At 40.6% G+C, this 17,404-nt stretch overlaps 1 protein-coding gene across 1 annotated transcript; it reads right to left on the reverse strand.

The window, feature by feature from the left end:
• Positions 1-196: 196 nt before the first annotated feature.
• smc1b (structural maintenance of chromosomes 1B) lies at positions 197-15,480 on the reverse strand. Its single transcript, XM_004564465.4, has 25 exons — positions 15,288-15,480; positions 14,748-14,936; positions 13,891-14,003; positions 12,359-12,562; positions 10,717-10,955; positions 10,270-10,528; positions 9,705-9,845; positions 9,527-9,609; positions 9,167-9,374; positions 8,840-9,025; positions 8,488-8,679; positions 8,265-8,411; positions 7,549-7,686; positions 7,288-7,404; positions 6,797-6,903; positions 6,566-6,707; positions 5,941-6,086; positions 5,332-5,485; positions 5,078-5,176; positions 4,837-4,993; positions 3,988-4,142; positions 1,772-1,923; positions 1,392-1,461; positions 631-741; positions 197-536 (listed from the first exon to the last, which is right to left on the reverse strand). The coding sequence occupies exons 1-25, from the start codon at positions 15,394-15,396 to the stop codon at positions 417-419; spliced, it is 3,738 nt and encodes a 1,245-aa protein (XP_004564522.4). The 5' UTR covers positions 15,397-15,480; the 3' UTR covers positions 197-416.
• Between the last annotated feature and the right edge of the window lie 1,924 nt (positions 15,481-17,404).

Here is a 17,404-nt window from a genome sequence, read left to right on the forward strand (position 1 = left end):
AACAAGCACATAAACACAGTCCTTCAAAGGCTGTAATGTGTGGTTGCTACATTTTATATGAAGGGTTTTTTCTTCTTCTTTCATTTTTCACCTCAGTTAAAAACTTTGCTTTGTAAGCAAATTAAAACACACAACCTTCTCATAAACATAACTTGAGGTCAAAATTTATCTGAAAAAAAAATATTCAGTGAATTGCAATTACTTTAAAGAACAAGAACGACTCTAAAACAGTCAAACATAAAGCTCATCATTTGATATCCAAGATAACTCCACTGCCTGCACATTTAGTCTGGACAGTTCCTCTGTGTAGTCAAAATAGAAGAACACTAAGAAACAACCACATCCATTAAACAATGCAACAGGCCACTAGACAAGAAGAAAACATAATGGCTTCATGCAGCTGATTCCTGCAAAGCTCAATCCTGCCTTTTGTCGGAGCTGGTCTCTTTGTCAGTCTGTTTCCCATTGTCATCTTCAACCAGAGGATAGGGACGCAGGTCTAGGGTCAGAACGCAGCTGAACATGCATTCATCAAACTGCCAAACACAAAAGAATAATGACTCTATTGCCTGGCATTGTAGGAATTTAAACTTCTTCACTAATTTTCATAATTAATGAAAGCTATGTTACATCTGAATAGACGCCCAGCAGAGCGTCTGCCTTGGAGAAAAATTCCTCCTTGAGAGAGATGATGATGATCTGCATGTTCTCCCTGGACTCCTCTCTGATGAAACTGGTCACCTGGAGACAGTGAATATTTGCACTTGATATATCGCCCACAAAAGTTTCCTTTCAGAATGCAGTAGGCAAAATGTATTTGGTAAATATACAAAAATAATATAATCTGAATAATAATACATGGTTCTCCTGCTGCAGTGCATCCCTTTCTATTAGAAGCCCCCAATCCAATCCCCCAATCCAACACCAGCTTATGTCACTGCTTCTTACAACTAAGAATAAGTTATTAGCATAATTATGTCCCATCCACAGTGCAGGTCAAACAGTTCTGCATTAAGGTGCTTCTGTGTCAAACTGAATAGTCCTTTAAATCTAGTCTTCAGTCTGACAGGCTACTATTCAAAGAGTACCAGTAGTGTGTATCTGTGGGTCAAGTTCCGTACCCACAACCACAATCATGGAGAAGATTGGTGACACTTTTTCCTGAGGTTGATCAATGGATATAATCAATATATTAATAGTTTCCAGCCAACTCCAAATCACGCCTAAACATGTAATATACACACTGGTCCACCGTGTCGATTTCACGTCTTGAAAGGCAAAGCGTGAAATAGACACGGTGGACTGGTGTGTCTATTACACGTTTTGCCGGGATACTGGGTTGTCCCAGTGGTGGATATTAATAGTGAATGTTTATGCAGCTTGACTCTTACCTTTCCAATGTTAGTGTTGTCCAGGGCTGCATCCACCTCATCCAAGATTAAGAAAGGAGCAGGCCGGAAGCTGAGAGAAGGAAACAGAACAGACACAGTATACTGGGAACGTGGGTCAGGAATATGGCATCACTTTGTGTCAGTCAACATAATCAAATACTGATCACTAGGGCTGCTCAAAAACCATAATCACATTATTTTGGTCAATAGTAGTTTATTATTTAACATGATTATTCTGCAGCTTAACAAGCGACATACATTTATTAAAATAAAAAAACAGGGTTTTCTTTGACCTTAAACTATAATTCACTGAAAAGAATACATTTAATATATGTAACACATTTTTCATGTATTCTACCATGGGGTGACTTCAGTGTTACCTGTGTATGGCGAATATGAAAGCAAGGGCTGCGATGGCTTTTTCTCCACCAGACAGGTTGTCCATGGACATGAAGCGTTTCCCTGGTGCTACACAGTTGTAGTTGATGCCACCCAAGTACGGCTCTTCTGGATTTTCTGCACTCAAAATGGCCTGGAGCACAAATCACAGACAGCCTAAATTTTTAATGAGGTTTTATTATTTAAGGTAACAGCTTCTAAAATGCTCAAGTTAACGAAAATTATGTCCAGTTTAGCTTGTGCTGGATCACATATATTCAACTGTACTAAATGCCCTTCATGAGGAAATCAGAGCAGGAGAGAAACTTTGATATATGCCAGTAGATATACAGTGGCTTGCAAAAGTATTCGGCCCTCTTGAACTTTTCCACATTTTGTCACATTACAGCCACAAACATGAATCAATTTTATTGGAATTCCACGTGAAAGACCAACACAAAGTGGTGCACACGTGAGAAGTGGAACGAAAATCATACATGATTCCAAACATTTTTTACAAATGAATAACTGCAAAGTGGGGTGTGCGTAATTATTCAGCCCCCAGAGTCAATACTTTGTAGAACCACCTTTTGCTGCAATTACAGCTGCCAGTCTTTTAGGGTTTGTCTCTACCAGCTTTGCACAGAGACTGAAATCTTTGCCCATTCTTCTTTGCAAACAGCTCCAGCTCAGTCAGATTAGATGGACAGCGTTTGTGAACAGCAGTTTTCAGATTTTGCCACAGATTCTCGATTGGATTTAGATCTGGACTTTGACTGGGCCATTCTAACACATGGATATGTTTTGTTTTAAACCATTCCCTCGTTGCCCTGGCTTTATGTTTAGGGTCGTTGTCCTGCTGGAAGGTGAACCTCCGCCCCAGTCTCAAGTCTTTTGCAGACTCCAAGAGGTTTTCTTCCAATACTGCCCTGTATTTGGCTCCATCCATCTTCCCATCAACTCTGACCAGCCTCCCTGTCCCTGCTGAAGAGAAGCACCCCCAGAGCATGATGCTGCCACCACCATATTTGACAGTGGGGATGGTGTGTTCAGAGTGATGTGCAGTGTTAGTTTTCCTCCACACATAGCGTTTTGCATTTTGGCCAAAAAGTTCCATTTTGGTCTCATCTGACCAGAGCACCTTCTTCCACATGTTTGCTGTGTCCCCCACGTGGCTTGTGACAAACTGCAAACAGGACTTCTTATGGTTTTCTGTTAACAATGGCTTTCTTCTTGCCGCTCTTCCATAAAGGCCAACTTTGTGCAGTGCACGACTAATAGTTGTCCTATGGACAGATTCCCCCACCTGAGCTGTAGATCTCTGCAGCTCGTCCAGAGTCACCATGGGCCTCTTGGCTGCATTTTTGATCAGCGCTCTCCTTGTTCGGCCTGTGAGTTTAGGTGGACGGCCTTGTCTTGGTAGGTTTACAGTTGTGCCATACTCCTTCCATTTCTGAATGATTGCTTGAACAGTGCTCCGTGGGATGTTCAAGGCTTGGGAAATCTTTTTGTAGCCTAAGCCTGCTTTAAATTTCTCAATAACTTTATCCCTGACCTGTCTGGTGCCTAAATCCAATCGAGAATCTGTAGCAAGATCTGAAAACTGCTGTTCACAAACACTGTCCATCTAATCTGACTGAGCTGGAGCTGTTTTGCCAAGAAGAATGGGCAAGGATTTCAGTCTCTAAATGTGCAAAGCTGGTAGAGACAAACCCTAAAAGACTGGCAGCTGTAATTGCAGCAAAAGGTGGTTCTACAAAGTATTGACTCTGGGGGCTGAATAATTACGCACACCCCACTTTGCAGTTATTCATTTGTAAAAAATGTTTGGAATCATGTATGATTTTCGTTCCACTTCTCACGTGTACACCACTTTGTGTTGGTCTTTCACGTGGAATTCCAATAAAATTGATTCATGTTTGTGGCTGTAATGTGACAAAATGTGGAAAAGTTCAAGGGGGCCGAATACTTTTGCAAGCCACTGTATTCTTATATATACTGTTTCCTGTATACAGTGTAATGTATAGTAAATCATCACTGAAGACTTATATACAACATAATACATATTCAATATGAATATATACAAAATTCACTGTTTTTGTTCCGCATACGGAGAAGTAATTAAACACATTTTACAAACATAACGTTGAAGGAGAAAAGAACAACGAAAATGTAAAAATTGAAGAAAAAACATCAAAGTGAGGTTTGTCTGTCTCACCTGGGCGCTGTTGTTCCTGCAAATTCTTTTATAGACCTGATCGATTATGACAGACACGTGCTCAAAACACTGACTGAAGAGGTGCAGGCGCTGGGATCTGACTTGCTGAAACTCCTGATTACACTTCCTGGCTGCTTTAGTGCTGGCTTCAAAGGCTGAGTGACAGAAAGAGGAAGCTTAATCATCAGTCCAGGTGCTTCACTTAACACACTATAACATGCAAAATGCACCCGTGGGAATAAATGAATTTCAACATGAAAAATCTGTCTGCTTAGACAGAAGCAGTCCTCTGTTCATTAATTAATCAAATAAACAGTTTGAATATCTTATGAAAACAATATAAACGTATAAATAAACTGGTTCTGCTGATTGTAGAAATACACCAATCAGATATCACATTATGAGCACTTGTGTAATATTGTGTTGTTCTCCCTCCTTCTGCATGCAATGTAGCCCTAACCTGTCGAGGAATGAACTCCACTTGACCCCTGAAGTTGTGCAGTTGTATCTGCCACCAAGATGCGACCAAGAATCCTGACACCTTAAGGTTTTCAGCAATCACTGTTCCTTCTTTTGATAAATGCTGACCACTACAGACGGGGAGGTTTGGAAATGCTCTGACCCAGTCGTCTGGCCATCACAATTGCTAAACTCGCTCAAATCTTTACACTTGTCCATTTTCCCTGCTTGTAACACGTCAGCTTTGAGGACAAAATGTTCACTGCTCCCATTAAATAATCAGTTTTATTCAGTTCACCTGTCAGTGGTCATAATGTTATGCCTGATGGGTTTATATTGCACCAGCTGTTTCAGTTTGAGGTGAAAAACTCAACAGATTCATACAAATACCTTCCTTCACTCCCTGTAACTTGTCCTTCACCTCCCTCATTTTGTCCAGTGCTTTCAGGTTAGGGGCAGTGGTGCGCTGCAGCGCTGCCTCTATGGAGGAAACTGATTCCCTCAGGTTCTCCAGGGAGGCCTCTACTTCCTGCTCAGCCTGCAAATTCTGACCATACACAATGGGTGATACTTGCTGGTTCTATAACCAAAGAACACCAATAGAGAATAAGTATGCTGCCCTGTTTTTCACCTTGAGCTCTGTCTCCAGCTCAGAGTAGTCAATGACTAGTCGTGCCTCTCTCTCATAGATGTCCATGGTGGCTGTAGTGCTTTCAGAATCTGTGTCCAGCTGCATAGACCGGACAAATCAATGATCATCTATACCAACACTACAGTACTTTAAACCTTTCTTTCAAATTATAATTTGAGCTGAATTTGATAAACAGTCCAGGACAGGAATGATCAGTCAAGTCAGAGTAGATACCAAACATCTCTGTGTCCTACCTGCACCTCGCTGATTTCATTCAGGCTCCCTGACAACAGGCTGATGGGCAGGTTCTGGATTTTGCAGGCCAGCAACAAGTTGTGTCTAGTCAAGCGCTTTTGCTCTATAGCCGTCTCTGTTGTCATCACCTCTCGCTGAAGCTTCGCCAAATCCCTATTTGGCAAAATAAAAAGAAATAAAGTCAGAGAACAGAGTCCATGACAAAACATGATACACAAGTCAAGTTTTGACATGGACTTATATGGTAACTCATGGCATTAGGTTGCTTAGGAAGAAGGGAACGTTTTGGGAGTGATGGTGGAGAGAAAACAGCCAATTATAACACATTATTGTTACTGGAAACAAAGCTCAAAGAAACTCATTTCATGTATATTACTGATGGAAAAAATTACTTAAATGCATCAAAAACAGAATACTTTTTTAAATAACAGAAATAAAGGCATATCAGCAACTGTAGTGGGTTAGATGCAACTTTTCTGCTACCTAACAAACGGGAAACCTCACAGCAACACAACAATCAATACAATCAGCAGTGGTGCAAATGGTGACAGTAATAACTGCACAAAATGTCAAAAACAGTGGCACTAGAAGCATTGCAGAGATGTTACCTGTTCATCTCTTGAAGGACTTGAGTTTTTTGATCCAGCTCAGCCTTGGCAGCAGCCACCTCACTTTTCTTAGCTAAAAGCTTGTTCTTGTGCTCAAGTAGCTTATTCTGACCTTCCTCAACCACTGCCAACAACTTTTGCTCTTCCTGGAAGGGAAAACGAGCGCTTGGTTGAAAAATCTGCAAAAATCGAACTTAAGATCCACAAAGGTAACAGCCAGAAATAACCAGAAGTAACCAGCACTGTTGCCTCATAGCCAGAAGGTCCTGATATCAAGTTCACCATCACCCCGGGGCTAATCTGTGTGGAGTTTGCATGTTCTCCCTGTGTTTGCGTAAGTTCTCTCCGGGTACTCTGGCTTTATCCCACAATCCAAAGACATGTAATTAGTGGGGTTAGGTTAATTGGTAACTCTGAATGTTGAGTGTGTAGGGTTGTCTGTTTGTATGTGTAAGCCCTGTGGCAGACTGGTGACCTTTTCAGGGTGTAACCTGCCTCTCGCCCTAAGACAGCTGGGAAACCCCCCCCCCCCAAGGATAAGAAGGGGAGAATGGGATGGATGGAAAATATATTGCTATGAATGTTTGTCATGTGCTTTATAACAACATAAAAAACTGAGACTTACCTTTCTCTGCTCAGTCATAAATTTCTCTTCCTTACTGATGGTGTCCTCCAGTTTTTGGACCTTCTTTCTCTGTTGCTCAAGCTGTTTTTGTTCATATTCAATGCATGTATTTAAGCGGGCATGTTGACTCTCAAACTCCAGCCTGAGTTGTTTATCATAAAAACCCATTAAAGATTTGGCTTTTAAAGTTCGTCATGTGACACAGAAAATACTGGTGTGTGACTGAAGTACCGTTTCTTATCAAGCTCTGTCTGCTGTTTCAAGCGCTCCTGCTCAAACTGTCTGATGCTGTCCACTCCGATCTCAGCGCAGAAGTCAGAAAACACCAAGTTTTCTATCTAAATACAGAGAATAGAGAGGATCCATACAACATCCGATATGTGCAAGTGTAACCAGCCACAAGACAAACACTGTATTTGGAAACCCACCATTCTAGCAGACCGTTAATAAAGTTACTCACTGAACACTTCAAATTCCATTTTGCTTTTGTAAAAGTCTAAATCACTTTACAGTGTTAAGAATTAAATGGGCCAACATTCATGAAGCCAGCACAAAACACTGCAAAAGTTATAAGTTCTGTCAATTGTTAGGATTTACTGATTAAAAATACTGAAAAACTGAAAATTCAGAGACAAAGAAATTTCTCCAACAATGAATTCACTTGCAACAGAAGTTCAACGGCAAACATTTCAATCTAAGTCATGATATGTTGAGAGCAGCACCTGGTCAAGCTTGTCTCTGATCTCCTTAATCTTTGCCTCTTTTGTCTTCACACTCTCCATCTGCATCTGAATCTGAGAGTCCAGGTTTGCCAATTCACTCTCCAGACAAGAAATGTCCTGAAAACATATGACAGAGTAAATACCAAGAAACTGTAAGCTCAGATGATTTCAACACCTGTGTGAAAAACACTTTTGCGCCCTATTAAGTCTCTAAACTTAGAATGATTGTGGCAGTCCAGAACATTTTATATCAGATCATACCGCTTGGCATTTAGGGATATTTTTCTTCTGAAGGTTTTCCAAGTCATTTTTGGAGTATTTGAGCCGGGTTTGAGCACCCTGAGCCTGTGCAACGATCTGTTTCAGGTCCAGCTCTTTTCTCTTCAGCCTCATCAAATCCTGTTACATAACCAAAACACAACTTGATTCCTGTGCATAAAATACAGTGTGTATAAACCAAAACAACAACAAAAAATACAACAATTTATTATATTTCAGAGTTCTAAATTCCTTTTCTTTGCACTAACACATGCTCACAGATTTCAAACACATAGTGAGAGGAGTGCCTACTTGTTAAGCTGGTAGTTTAGTATATTTATCAGTTCTCCTGGTTGTAATAGAATAATCCTTTATTCCCCCACAAGACAAAATTTGGTTGTATCAGCAACCAAATGTAATATCCCAGTGACTACTGAAATTATCATCTATCTTTAAATATTTAATTGCTCTGTTCTCTGGTTTTCATGTCCCAGTCCTAAAACATCTCTGCATGCTTGAAAAACGTCTGCAAAGGATATCAGAGTAGATTATTATTGCTGTGTTCACAGCTCCTCCAGCTAGCGTTCCCTCAATTAACATGTATTATAAGAATTGAGACATCCTTCAAATAATGGACTGAGACGTCAAAGGGAAGAGGACAAAGGAGGAGGAGAGGAGGCAGAAAACAGAGAATAAGGAGAGCACTTAGTGTGACTCACGCGTAACTCAGTGGTCAGCTGGGTCTTGCGCTCCTTCAGCTGCAACACGTCCTTCTCTTCCCAGCAGCGAGCTTTAGTTCGCAGGTTGCTGGAGCCTCCGGAGATTACGCCTGACTTTTCAAACATTGTCCCTTCAAGAGACACTGTCTAGAGTAGACGTGACAGATTAAATTTTTTTATGGTTCCGTCTCAAATTAGTGGATCTCAAAAGAGGAAAGTTTACCTTAAAGCGTTCCTGTCCATCAAAGGCCATACTCCTGGCTTCTTTGACTGTTTCACACACAAGAGTGTTACCACAGACAAACTGCACCACTTTCCTCAGCTGGGTAGCAACTGTGGTAGCAATAACCTGCACAACATCCACCACCATCTTGGCACCAGGCATCTCCCTCAGTCGCTCGTTCAGTGGACTCAGCTGTGCACACAGAAGTGATGTTAGGAACGACAAATTTATACTACTTGGTCTACTTGAACTACACCATTATTTCTCAGGGCCTTTTATAAGGTTTTCCATTTTTAACAAACCCAAAAAGTCAAGCTATGATTTAGAAAGCACAGCTTGATTTTTCCCTTACAATCAAGTTGTCGATGGGAAGAAACGTCTCGCGTCCCCTCCGCTCCTCCTTGATGAAAGCGATACATTCGCAGGCTACTTTCTCTGATGCTACGACGATTGCATTCATGTAGCGGCCAAACACCTTAGTGACAGCCAGCTGGTACTTCTTATGGATAGGGCTGCACAGGTCGGACAGACGGCCATACTGAAACAGCACGTGTCACAAATTAGTTAAGAAAATTGTACAGGCAGTGCTAGTGTTAAGAAGAACAAGGTACGTTAGGTGTTATGTCCCGAACCACAGTTTTGGGGAATTGCTGCAGCCTCACTATTTACTGCTTCTCACCACAGTTTCCGGGTAGAGTCTGCGGAGCTTTTCTAGCAGCTCTTTGTGCTGCAGCTGCCTTTTGTTCTCCTGTTTGTCCAAACAGGCATTCCCCAACTCCTCCATCACCTGATTCAGCTCCTGGTTCACCTCCTTAGTACGCTGGTGGCCCCGCTGCAGCTCTGCACTAAGGCTCTCCTCCTGCTGCCGGTACTCCTCAAGGGATGACCTGAGGCATACAGTGCTTTCAAAACAACATATATATATCTAACGACCAACTATACAACATATATTAACACCTCGCTGAGAGTGAAAAAAAAAAAGAACAAAAACAGCACAACTTCCTTTTAGCGTTTAGTGGTTGAGCTAAACACAACATACTTGCAGGTCTTGGTGTACTCCTCTAGCTTCTCTGCTCTGCATGTCAAATCTTCCAGCTGTGTTTGGTTGTACTTGATAGCGTTCTGTGATGTGAAACAGAGGTAAGATTAGACTGAACAGCTATTTTATTGATTTAAATATATCAATGCTACAAAAAGAACTGTGTCATAGAAAGTACCTCAACTTCCTTCTTTCTGCGCTCATCAAAGGCTATCTTTACCCAGTCTGCTTTCACCTCCCAGTGAAGCTTCTCTGCCTGCTGGCTGAGGACAGCCCCCTGCTTCAAGGCAAGCTCCTTCAGCTCTTTGTATCGCTCTGACTGTAGCATAAAAAAATAATAATAATCATAACAGAGTCCCTATATAACTATAACTTTTAAATGTTACTTCACCAGCCGGGCCCACATCCTCATTTTAGGTTTGACAGCATTTTTAGTAGATAAGGGCAGAAGACTTGAACATGAATTGAGGCTGCCGTTTGGGGAAGTGAGTCACCGCCAGTGCTGTACTAATGAGAAGTGAAAGAATTGAAAAAGGGAGGATGGGGCATGAAAACGAGAACAACAGCTTGTAGAGCCGGGGGTCATATATAGATCGAGAACCGGAAGGGGCATGCTGGGAGGTATAGTCCCGCTCCTAAAATTCAGATAATTTATCTCCAGTTATTGTTTCTTTTAAGGCATGGTGTAGTGAAAAGTACCCGACACTTCAAACAAAAATTAGCAGGAATGAAATCTAACAGACCTGATCCATGTCGAGCTCAATGTCTCTTCCACGGGCAGCTCCCTGTTCCTGGACCTGCTTCTCATAGTTCCTCCAGGACCTCTTAAGTTGAGAAATCTCCTGCTGATGCTCTTCCAGCTCCTGCTCTTTGGTTGAAAACATCCTCTGACTCTTCTTCAGGGCATCACGGAGATCCTCAGCCTTCTTTACGTGATGAGACGTGTTCACTTTCGCTTTTATGTATTGGGACCGAGACTGGGACAGGATTTGCTCCTGTGTGCTGTGTGAAAGAATGTTTCCAGTTTACTTAATTTAATAACAGATTTTTAATTATATCTGAGTTGATTTGGATTAAAAAGGTGTCACCAGTGGCTTTCCTGTAAATGAAAACAAAATTAGTGAAATGAAAATATAATGCATCCATTTATAGACCTTCAAATTTGAAGCCATATACGAAAACTAACACACCAGATCTCTTTGTCAATGTGTTGCTGCTCTCTTGTGAGCCGTCCGTGTTCTTTCTTTTGAGTTTTGACTGTCTGCTCCCCAATCAGCAGTTTACTGTTCATTGCAGCTGCAGCCTCCTGTCTCTTCTTCAGGGTGTCACTAAGAGCACTGATCCCCTGCTCATTATGGTAGAGCTCAGCGAGGCTCAGCTGCAGGCGGCTTTGGTGAAGTTCATCCAACAGTGCCTGGTATTTCTGTGCCTGGAAATATGAGCAAAGATGAATAACGGCAACTCACTGTCATTCTGACGCAAAGGCCCGCGGAACATCACTAACCCTCTCATATATTGGATCGAAAAAACTGTTTATTGGCAACTATTCTCAGAAACATGGAGGTAGAGATTCTATCAACCATACCTGACTGTATTCATGGGGCCAGAGCAGGCTGGGTAAGGTTAAATGTGGATTTGGTAAGACTGTAGGCCCGTTCGATATATCGATATATATCGGTTGACGATATGAAAACGTCTATCGTTTCATTTTATGCTATCGTTTGTTTCGTGGTGTCGCAAAATAAACCGTTTACAGCAACATTTTTTCCTCGTTTTGATGGTCACTGTAGAATTTCTTAAACTTCTATCTTTCTCTTATATTTAATATAACCACACTACGGAAGGACAAGCGACTGTTTTTATGCGTTGTCGTTGTTTATTTTCCACATAAACCTTTCACAATAAAGCTGATGATCCTTTTGAGATTTTTCAAAATAAATTGAATCACATGAAATAGTATGTAGAGTGTTTACAGACGAGAAGCTAAAAAGAACCGTCAGGTGCTAAAAAAAATAAACCTTAGAACAGGCTTTTCCCCGCAGCACACCGTGTAATACGTACTCACAAAGAAAATTGCGGCCGTTTCAACTTATTTAACACTCGACTCCAGGTACACAACGCCCAGCTGAAAACACTTCATGCAAGTCAAGTTGCCCGAGATTCACAGAATTTACAGAAGATGTAACATTTTTGTGATATATATTGTTGTCGGGACGATAAATGTCTTATATCGGGATATGAGATTTTGGTCATATCACACAGCCCTACAAGACTGTAATTCACATTGGGAGTGATGACACACTGCATCAATCCAAGGTCACTAAAATTAGTCGGTGTGTAATTCTGCTAAATCATTGCCATACTCTGTAGTTTTCTCTAGTGACATCTTGAGCTCTATGCTCTCCTTATAACTGCCTTCTGAGTGGTGTCTAAATATGGGCTTCATGGATAATTGGAGAAATTTTGGGTAAAACCTGGTCATGTTAAATGGAGTGATTCAACAATTAGCTTTACTCCTCATTGTAATGTTGGCTTGGTAATGGTGACTATGAAGATGTTTCCAACGCAAATGAATTCACACAGGTAATACCAGGGAAAACGTGAATTTGCAAGGATGTGAACACCCCATTAGATCTCACAAGTTTAGACTGGGAGAGGAAAACTGTTCTTCAACATCATTTGAGACTTTTGGGGTGTTTGTGTTTGTGACATTATAATCTATCTGCTGTCAGGCACACTTATGCCATTTGTAGGCGCATGTATCTAGAGACTCCACATTTGGGGATGTAGAAGCATGACAGAATAGAGAAAAATAATTTCTTGGTATGCTACCTCTATTTTTTCCTGAGACACCTGTTTCCTCTCGACAGTAGCAGATTTCTTCTTGTTAAAGTGAAACTGAGTGTCTTCTTTGGCCTTCAGCAGGGCCTCTTTCTTCTTGTTGTATTCTGCAGCATATTCTTTGGACTGACTGATCGATTCCAGCATCTTGGTTCTCTCCTTTGGGTCCTTCAAAGCTATGGACTCCACTGCCCCCTGGTGAGAAGCAAGCGGAGTACAATCTTTGTAAGACATCTCTTACCAACAGTGCCAGTTAAAAAAAACTCTCACATTTAGTTATTTATTAACAATTAGATGCAAATGGCCTGGTGAGCTTGCTTTTATGCAATGTCTACACATATCTACACATTCAGCATTCAGATAAGGATTCAATCCTTGTCTGAGTGTCACTGTGGATGAACAGCTTGTGCCATTCAGGGTTAGGTTCAAATTTCTACAGTACATGCCAAACAAGCCCATTAAGTATAGCCTAATGATCTTCTGGGTTTAATGCATGCATCCCCTGTGCAATACTTGGAATGGTTTACAAACAGGGGAAGAAGGTAAGAAGAATCTGAGGGGAAAACATTGTCCAGCACTTGTGCAGTAAATTGCGAAATACAAGAGACAACATCACCACAGATAACTGTTTCTCCAGTGTGCCTCTTCCACAGTGTCTGCTGCAGACACTATTGTGGGGACTCTACAATAGAACGAGGCAGACATCCTTCCTAAGATGAAGGTTTCCGAGTCCAGGGAGGTTTACAGCACAGAGTTTACACTCAAACCTTTGCATGGTCAGCTACATCACCAAGAAAGGAATAGCTGTATGGCTATGAGTCCTCAGCATGATGATCACAACAAAATGGTGGATGAAAATACCAGAAAGAGGAAAAACATAATTTATCACATTCTACAACAAGCCCAAAGGAGGTGTAGATACCAGTGCCTACACCTTTTTCATGGCTCAGCACCCTGAATTAAAGAACGGCATCACCACAGCATGGCAGGCCTTCCTCACTGAGCTCTCAAAGGAGCTTGTCACACCACATATGAGAAGTCAACTAGAAAGTTGCCCCCAACTGCAAACCCCGATCACTGAAGCAATGGGAAGGTGTGGGTGACAAAAGCCACAACTGAGCCACAGAAAAAAAGCAGACCCACTTATGGAAGAGTGTAGGGTCCAGTCTCTCGTGCATCTAAGGATTAATGCAAGGGTTAATGTGACAGTTTACTGTTAGCAATCTTCTATGTTTGAGTAAGTATTTTTAGCGTGTTATATTTGACTGGTTATGTGTTAATTAACTTCTTATTGTTTGTAAATCACTGACCCTAATCCCTGCACCACAAAATATGCCATTATATGGTAAATACAAACACTTTGGGGCATATTTTTCAGTTTGTTGTACAATACTGCAGTCACCACAGCTATAATGTGAAAACTGACAAAAAAAAAAACACTACAGCAAACAAATCTGGCAAAGTTAATTTTTTTCATGTTGACTTTCAGTAAATCAGTGAAGTGCAAGGCTCTGGCACTTTACCTGGAACACCAGACAGTTTTGAGCTTTAGTCAAAATGCCAATCTTCTCAAGCTCCTCCACATACTTGGCAAAAGTGACACGTAGGCCATTAATGTGATACTCAGAGGAGTCCCCTGAAAAATACAACAGATATCAAATGAAAATGATTGGATTAAAAACTGTATCCTAAGGTAAAACATGAATCAGCCTTGGGTGCCAAAAACCTGATTACTTCTAAAAATCAAACAAAACACTTAACCTCCATAAATCACACAAGGAAAATTATCAACAGCCACAAATACAATTTTTTTGTATTTTTAGGAAAAAATCGAATCATTCCTGTCTTAATGGTTCTTTAAGTTACATGTGAGAATAAAGTATAAATAATAATAAAATCATATCCAAATTATTGCTCATTATACCAAATTATGAAAAATGTAACCACTGTGAATCACAACTAAAGGAACACTTGGGATAATAAGTATTAGGTAAGATCACTAATCATGCTATGCTGGTGTATAATAGTTATAACTGTGTACTTTGTGTATGCTTATTATCTGATCATTGCCAGTACATGATAATAAAGGTGGTTGCTGCTTTATTAGCATTTTCCATATAAATCTGGCTTCTTTATGAGTCAGCACCCAGCTGTCAGTTTATATTATCTTTTTTTCTTAGATGATTCTCTTATCCTAGATAAATATTGAATGTTATTAATGTGGTAAACTTATATTAAAGGACCATCATTATATATGAAAACATGCATAAACAAATATACACATTATTCGCTATAATTTTAATTTACGTTTTACAGTTGTTATTTTTGGCCTTGCATATGCAATATGTAAGTAAGAAAAAACTTGGCAGAGTCTACTGACCTGTAATGATCCTACAAAAGACCGTCTCTTCCTCTTTATCACTGCAGTACCTCATGGCCACCCTGGCAGTGTTGGAGACGGGCTTACCAACGTGAGCTCCATGGATCAGGTCTTTCAAGTGCTTGACTCGGAGAGAAGAAACCCGCTCACCCATGACAAAGCTTAGGGCATCCATCACATTAGATTTACCTAGTATGATTTAAAATCATTGACATAAAGTTTTCAATATGAATTTATTTTAAATAACCCAGCTCTGGTAGGACGACCATACAGCTAGCCTGACTTTTTAGGCAAAGTCTGTTAACATAACAGGCGGGATTTAGAGGTTGTTTAACTATTTTCTGTATTCCTTACATGAAAAATATAATTTCTAAGTAGATGATGTAGTTCTTAGGACTACATCATCTACTTAGAAATTGTATCTTTACTTAGCAAACCAAAAAGAAAGAAAGATATACTCCGCAGGCTAGCCGCTAGCTTAACAATTATTTACCATTAGCTAGCTAGCTAGAACACGTCACCAATAAAAACTTTACTTACCTGAGCCATTTGTGCCAATTATGCAATTAAATTGCAAGAATGGCCCAATAATTTGTTTTCCTCTCCATGACTTAAAGTTTTCAATATCTAGTTGTTTTAAATAACCCATCTTTGTAAGTGAACCCTGAAGCTAATCTTAGTGTCTGAGGCCAGGCCCTCTAATGTGGCAGACAGGACGTGGAGAGGCGGGAAACTACTGTCTGCGTTTCCTCACATTAAAAATATAATTTCTAGTTTCTAGTTTTAAACTGAGTCAGCCGCTGATCTGTTGTTGTTTGTTTGTTTTTGTTTTTTTCATTTTGTTTCACATGTACTTATATATGCTTTATTATTACAAAGGGCTACTAAAAGTATGAAAAAAATAAGAGGCAGGTGTGGGGGGAAATTCAAAAGATTTTCTACATTAAAATGCAAAATTTGTGAGGGAAAACTATCAAATGTATAAGGAAAAAATGGCAAATCTTCAAGATGAAAGTTGCAAATTTATAAGAAAAAAGTAGGAAATTTGAAGTAAGGAAAGTTACAAATTTTAGAGTAAAAAATGGCAAGATTTACTAGAAATTTTACAAGACATTTCTAAGAAAATCCTCTCTGGAAAACCACCCAAGCACTTAACACTATAATCCCTATACCATAAGGCTTCAGTTTATCATTTATTGTGGTCCATGTGCCAAACAGCTAAAGATTAATTTTATAATCTGTCAGTTGTTCCTCGCTGTACCAAAAATCCCATTTCAATAGCACGAAGGTGTAACCAGCGAGCATCTGTTCATACTGTAGTAGTTTTTGATACACAATACACAAGAGTTGGGCGTTCGCCTTGTAATCAGAAGGTTGCCGGTTCGAGTCCCGGCTTGGACAGTCTCGGTCGTTGTGTCCTTGGGCAAGACACTTCACCCGTTGCCTACTGGTGGTGGTCAGAGGGCCCGGTGGCGCCAGTGTCCGGCAGCCTCGCCTCTGTCAGTGCGCCCCAGGGTGGCTGTGGCTACAATGTAGCTTGCTGTCACCAGTGTGTGAATGGGTGGATGACTGGATATGTAAAGCGCTTTGGGGTCCTTAGGGACTAGAAAAGCGCTATATAAATACAGGCCATTTACCATTTACCCACAAGGCTCATTAATTTAAGAAAAACAGCTCAGTGTAACATCTGCAGCTTAATAAATCAAAGCAGTGAGCAAACCTGATTTGCATCCATTCTGGTTTTGTCACGATCCTGAGTCGTGACCCAGTGTTTAGAGTTTATTGTTATTATTTTCTAGTTTATTCTGATTTTGTATTAATTCTTTAGGTTTGGTTCTCGTGTCTTATTATCCCCACCTGTGTCTTCCCTCTGTGCTCTGTTCGTGACCCCGAGTTTTGTGTTGTAAAACAGTCTGTGAGTTTCCTGTTTTACTTTGTAGGTCTGTGTCTCGTCTTGTGAATTAGGTTCAGCTGTGCTCCCCTCCTGTGTGTCATTCCCTCATTACCTTGTGTGTATTTTTAGTGTGTGTCTGCCTGTGTTCCTGGTCATGTCGTTTGTGTTTCTCCGTGTAAGTCAGTGTTACTCCGCATCTCTCTGCCCAGCCTTCTTCGTGTCATCTCTGTGTATTCCCCGCTGCCCTTATGTTTTCAGATTTGTCTGTTAGTTTTTCTCAGTTTAGGTTCAGTTCTGCCCTCACCTTAGTTTATTGTTCACTGTAAATAAAATCTCACTCGCATCTCCACCGCCGTCTGGATCTTGGGTCCTCATTCATTCCACCACACAACTGCTGCCCCATGTGAACTCATGGGCTTTGATCAGTGGCTTTGGGTCAGTGGTTGTTGATCAATGGTCATGAGAATTTGCATAATTAAGATTAAGGAACTGACCTCCCAGCCCATTGTTCCTTCACTGGGCTGGTTTCAGTCATTATGCAAATGTACTGTTTATAAGATGAAACCTGCAGTCAGCTGAGACTGAGACTATTTTAACTGCATATATGAGATTATTTCCTATAGGACTGCTGTTATGGATATGGGTCATGTTAGATAAGATCCCAAAATCTCATTTTACCAAAATCCTGCTTCTGCTACATTAGCTTTATTTACCTGCAGTGGAAACACCAGTTTTGGTCAAAGCCATGGTATTGATAGGATCT

Source organism: Maylandia zebra, linkage group LG7 (assembly GCF_041146795.1).
Source record: "Maylandia zebra isolate NMK-2024a linkage group LG7, Mzebra_GT3a, whole genome shotgun sequence".
NCBI classification, from domain to species: Eukaryota; Metazoa; Chordata; class Actinopteri; order Cichliformes; family Cichlidae; genus Maylandia; species Maylandia zebra.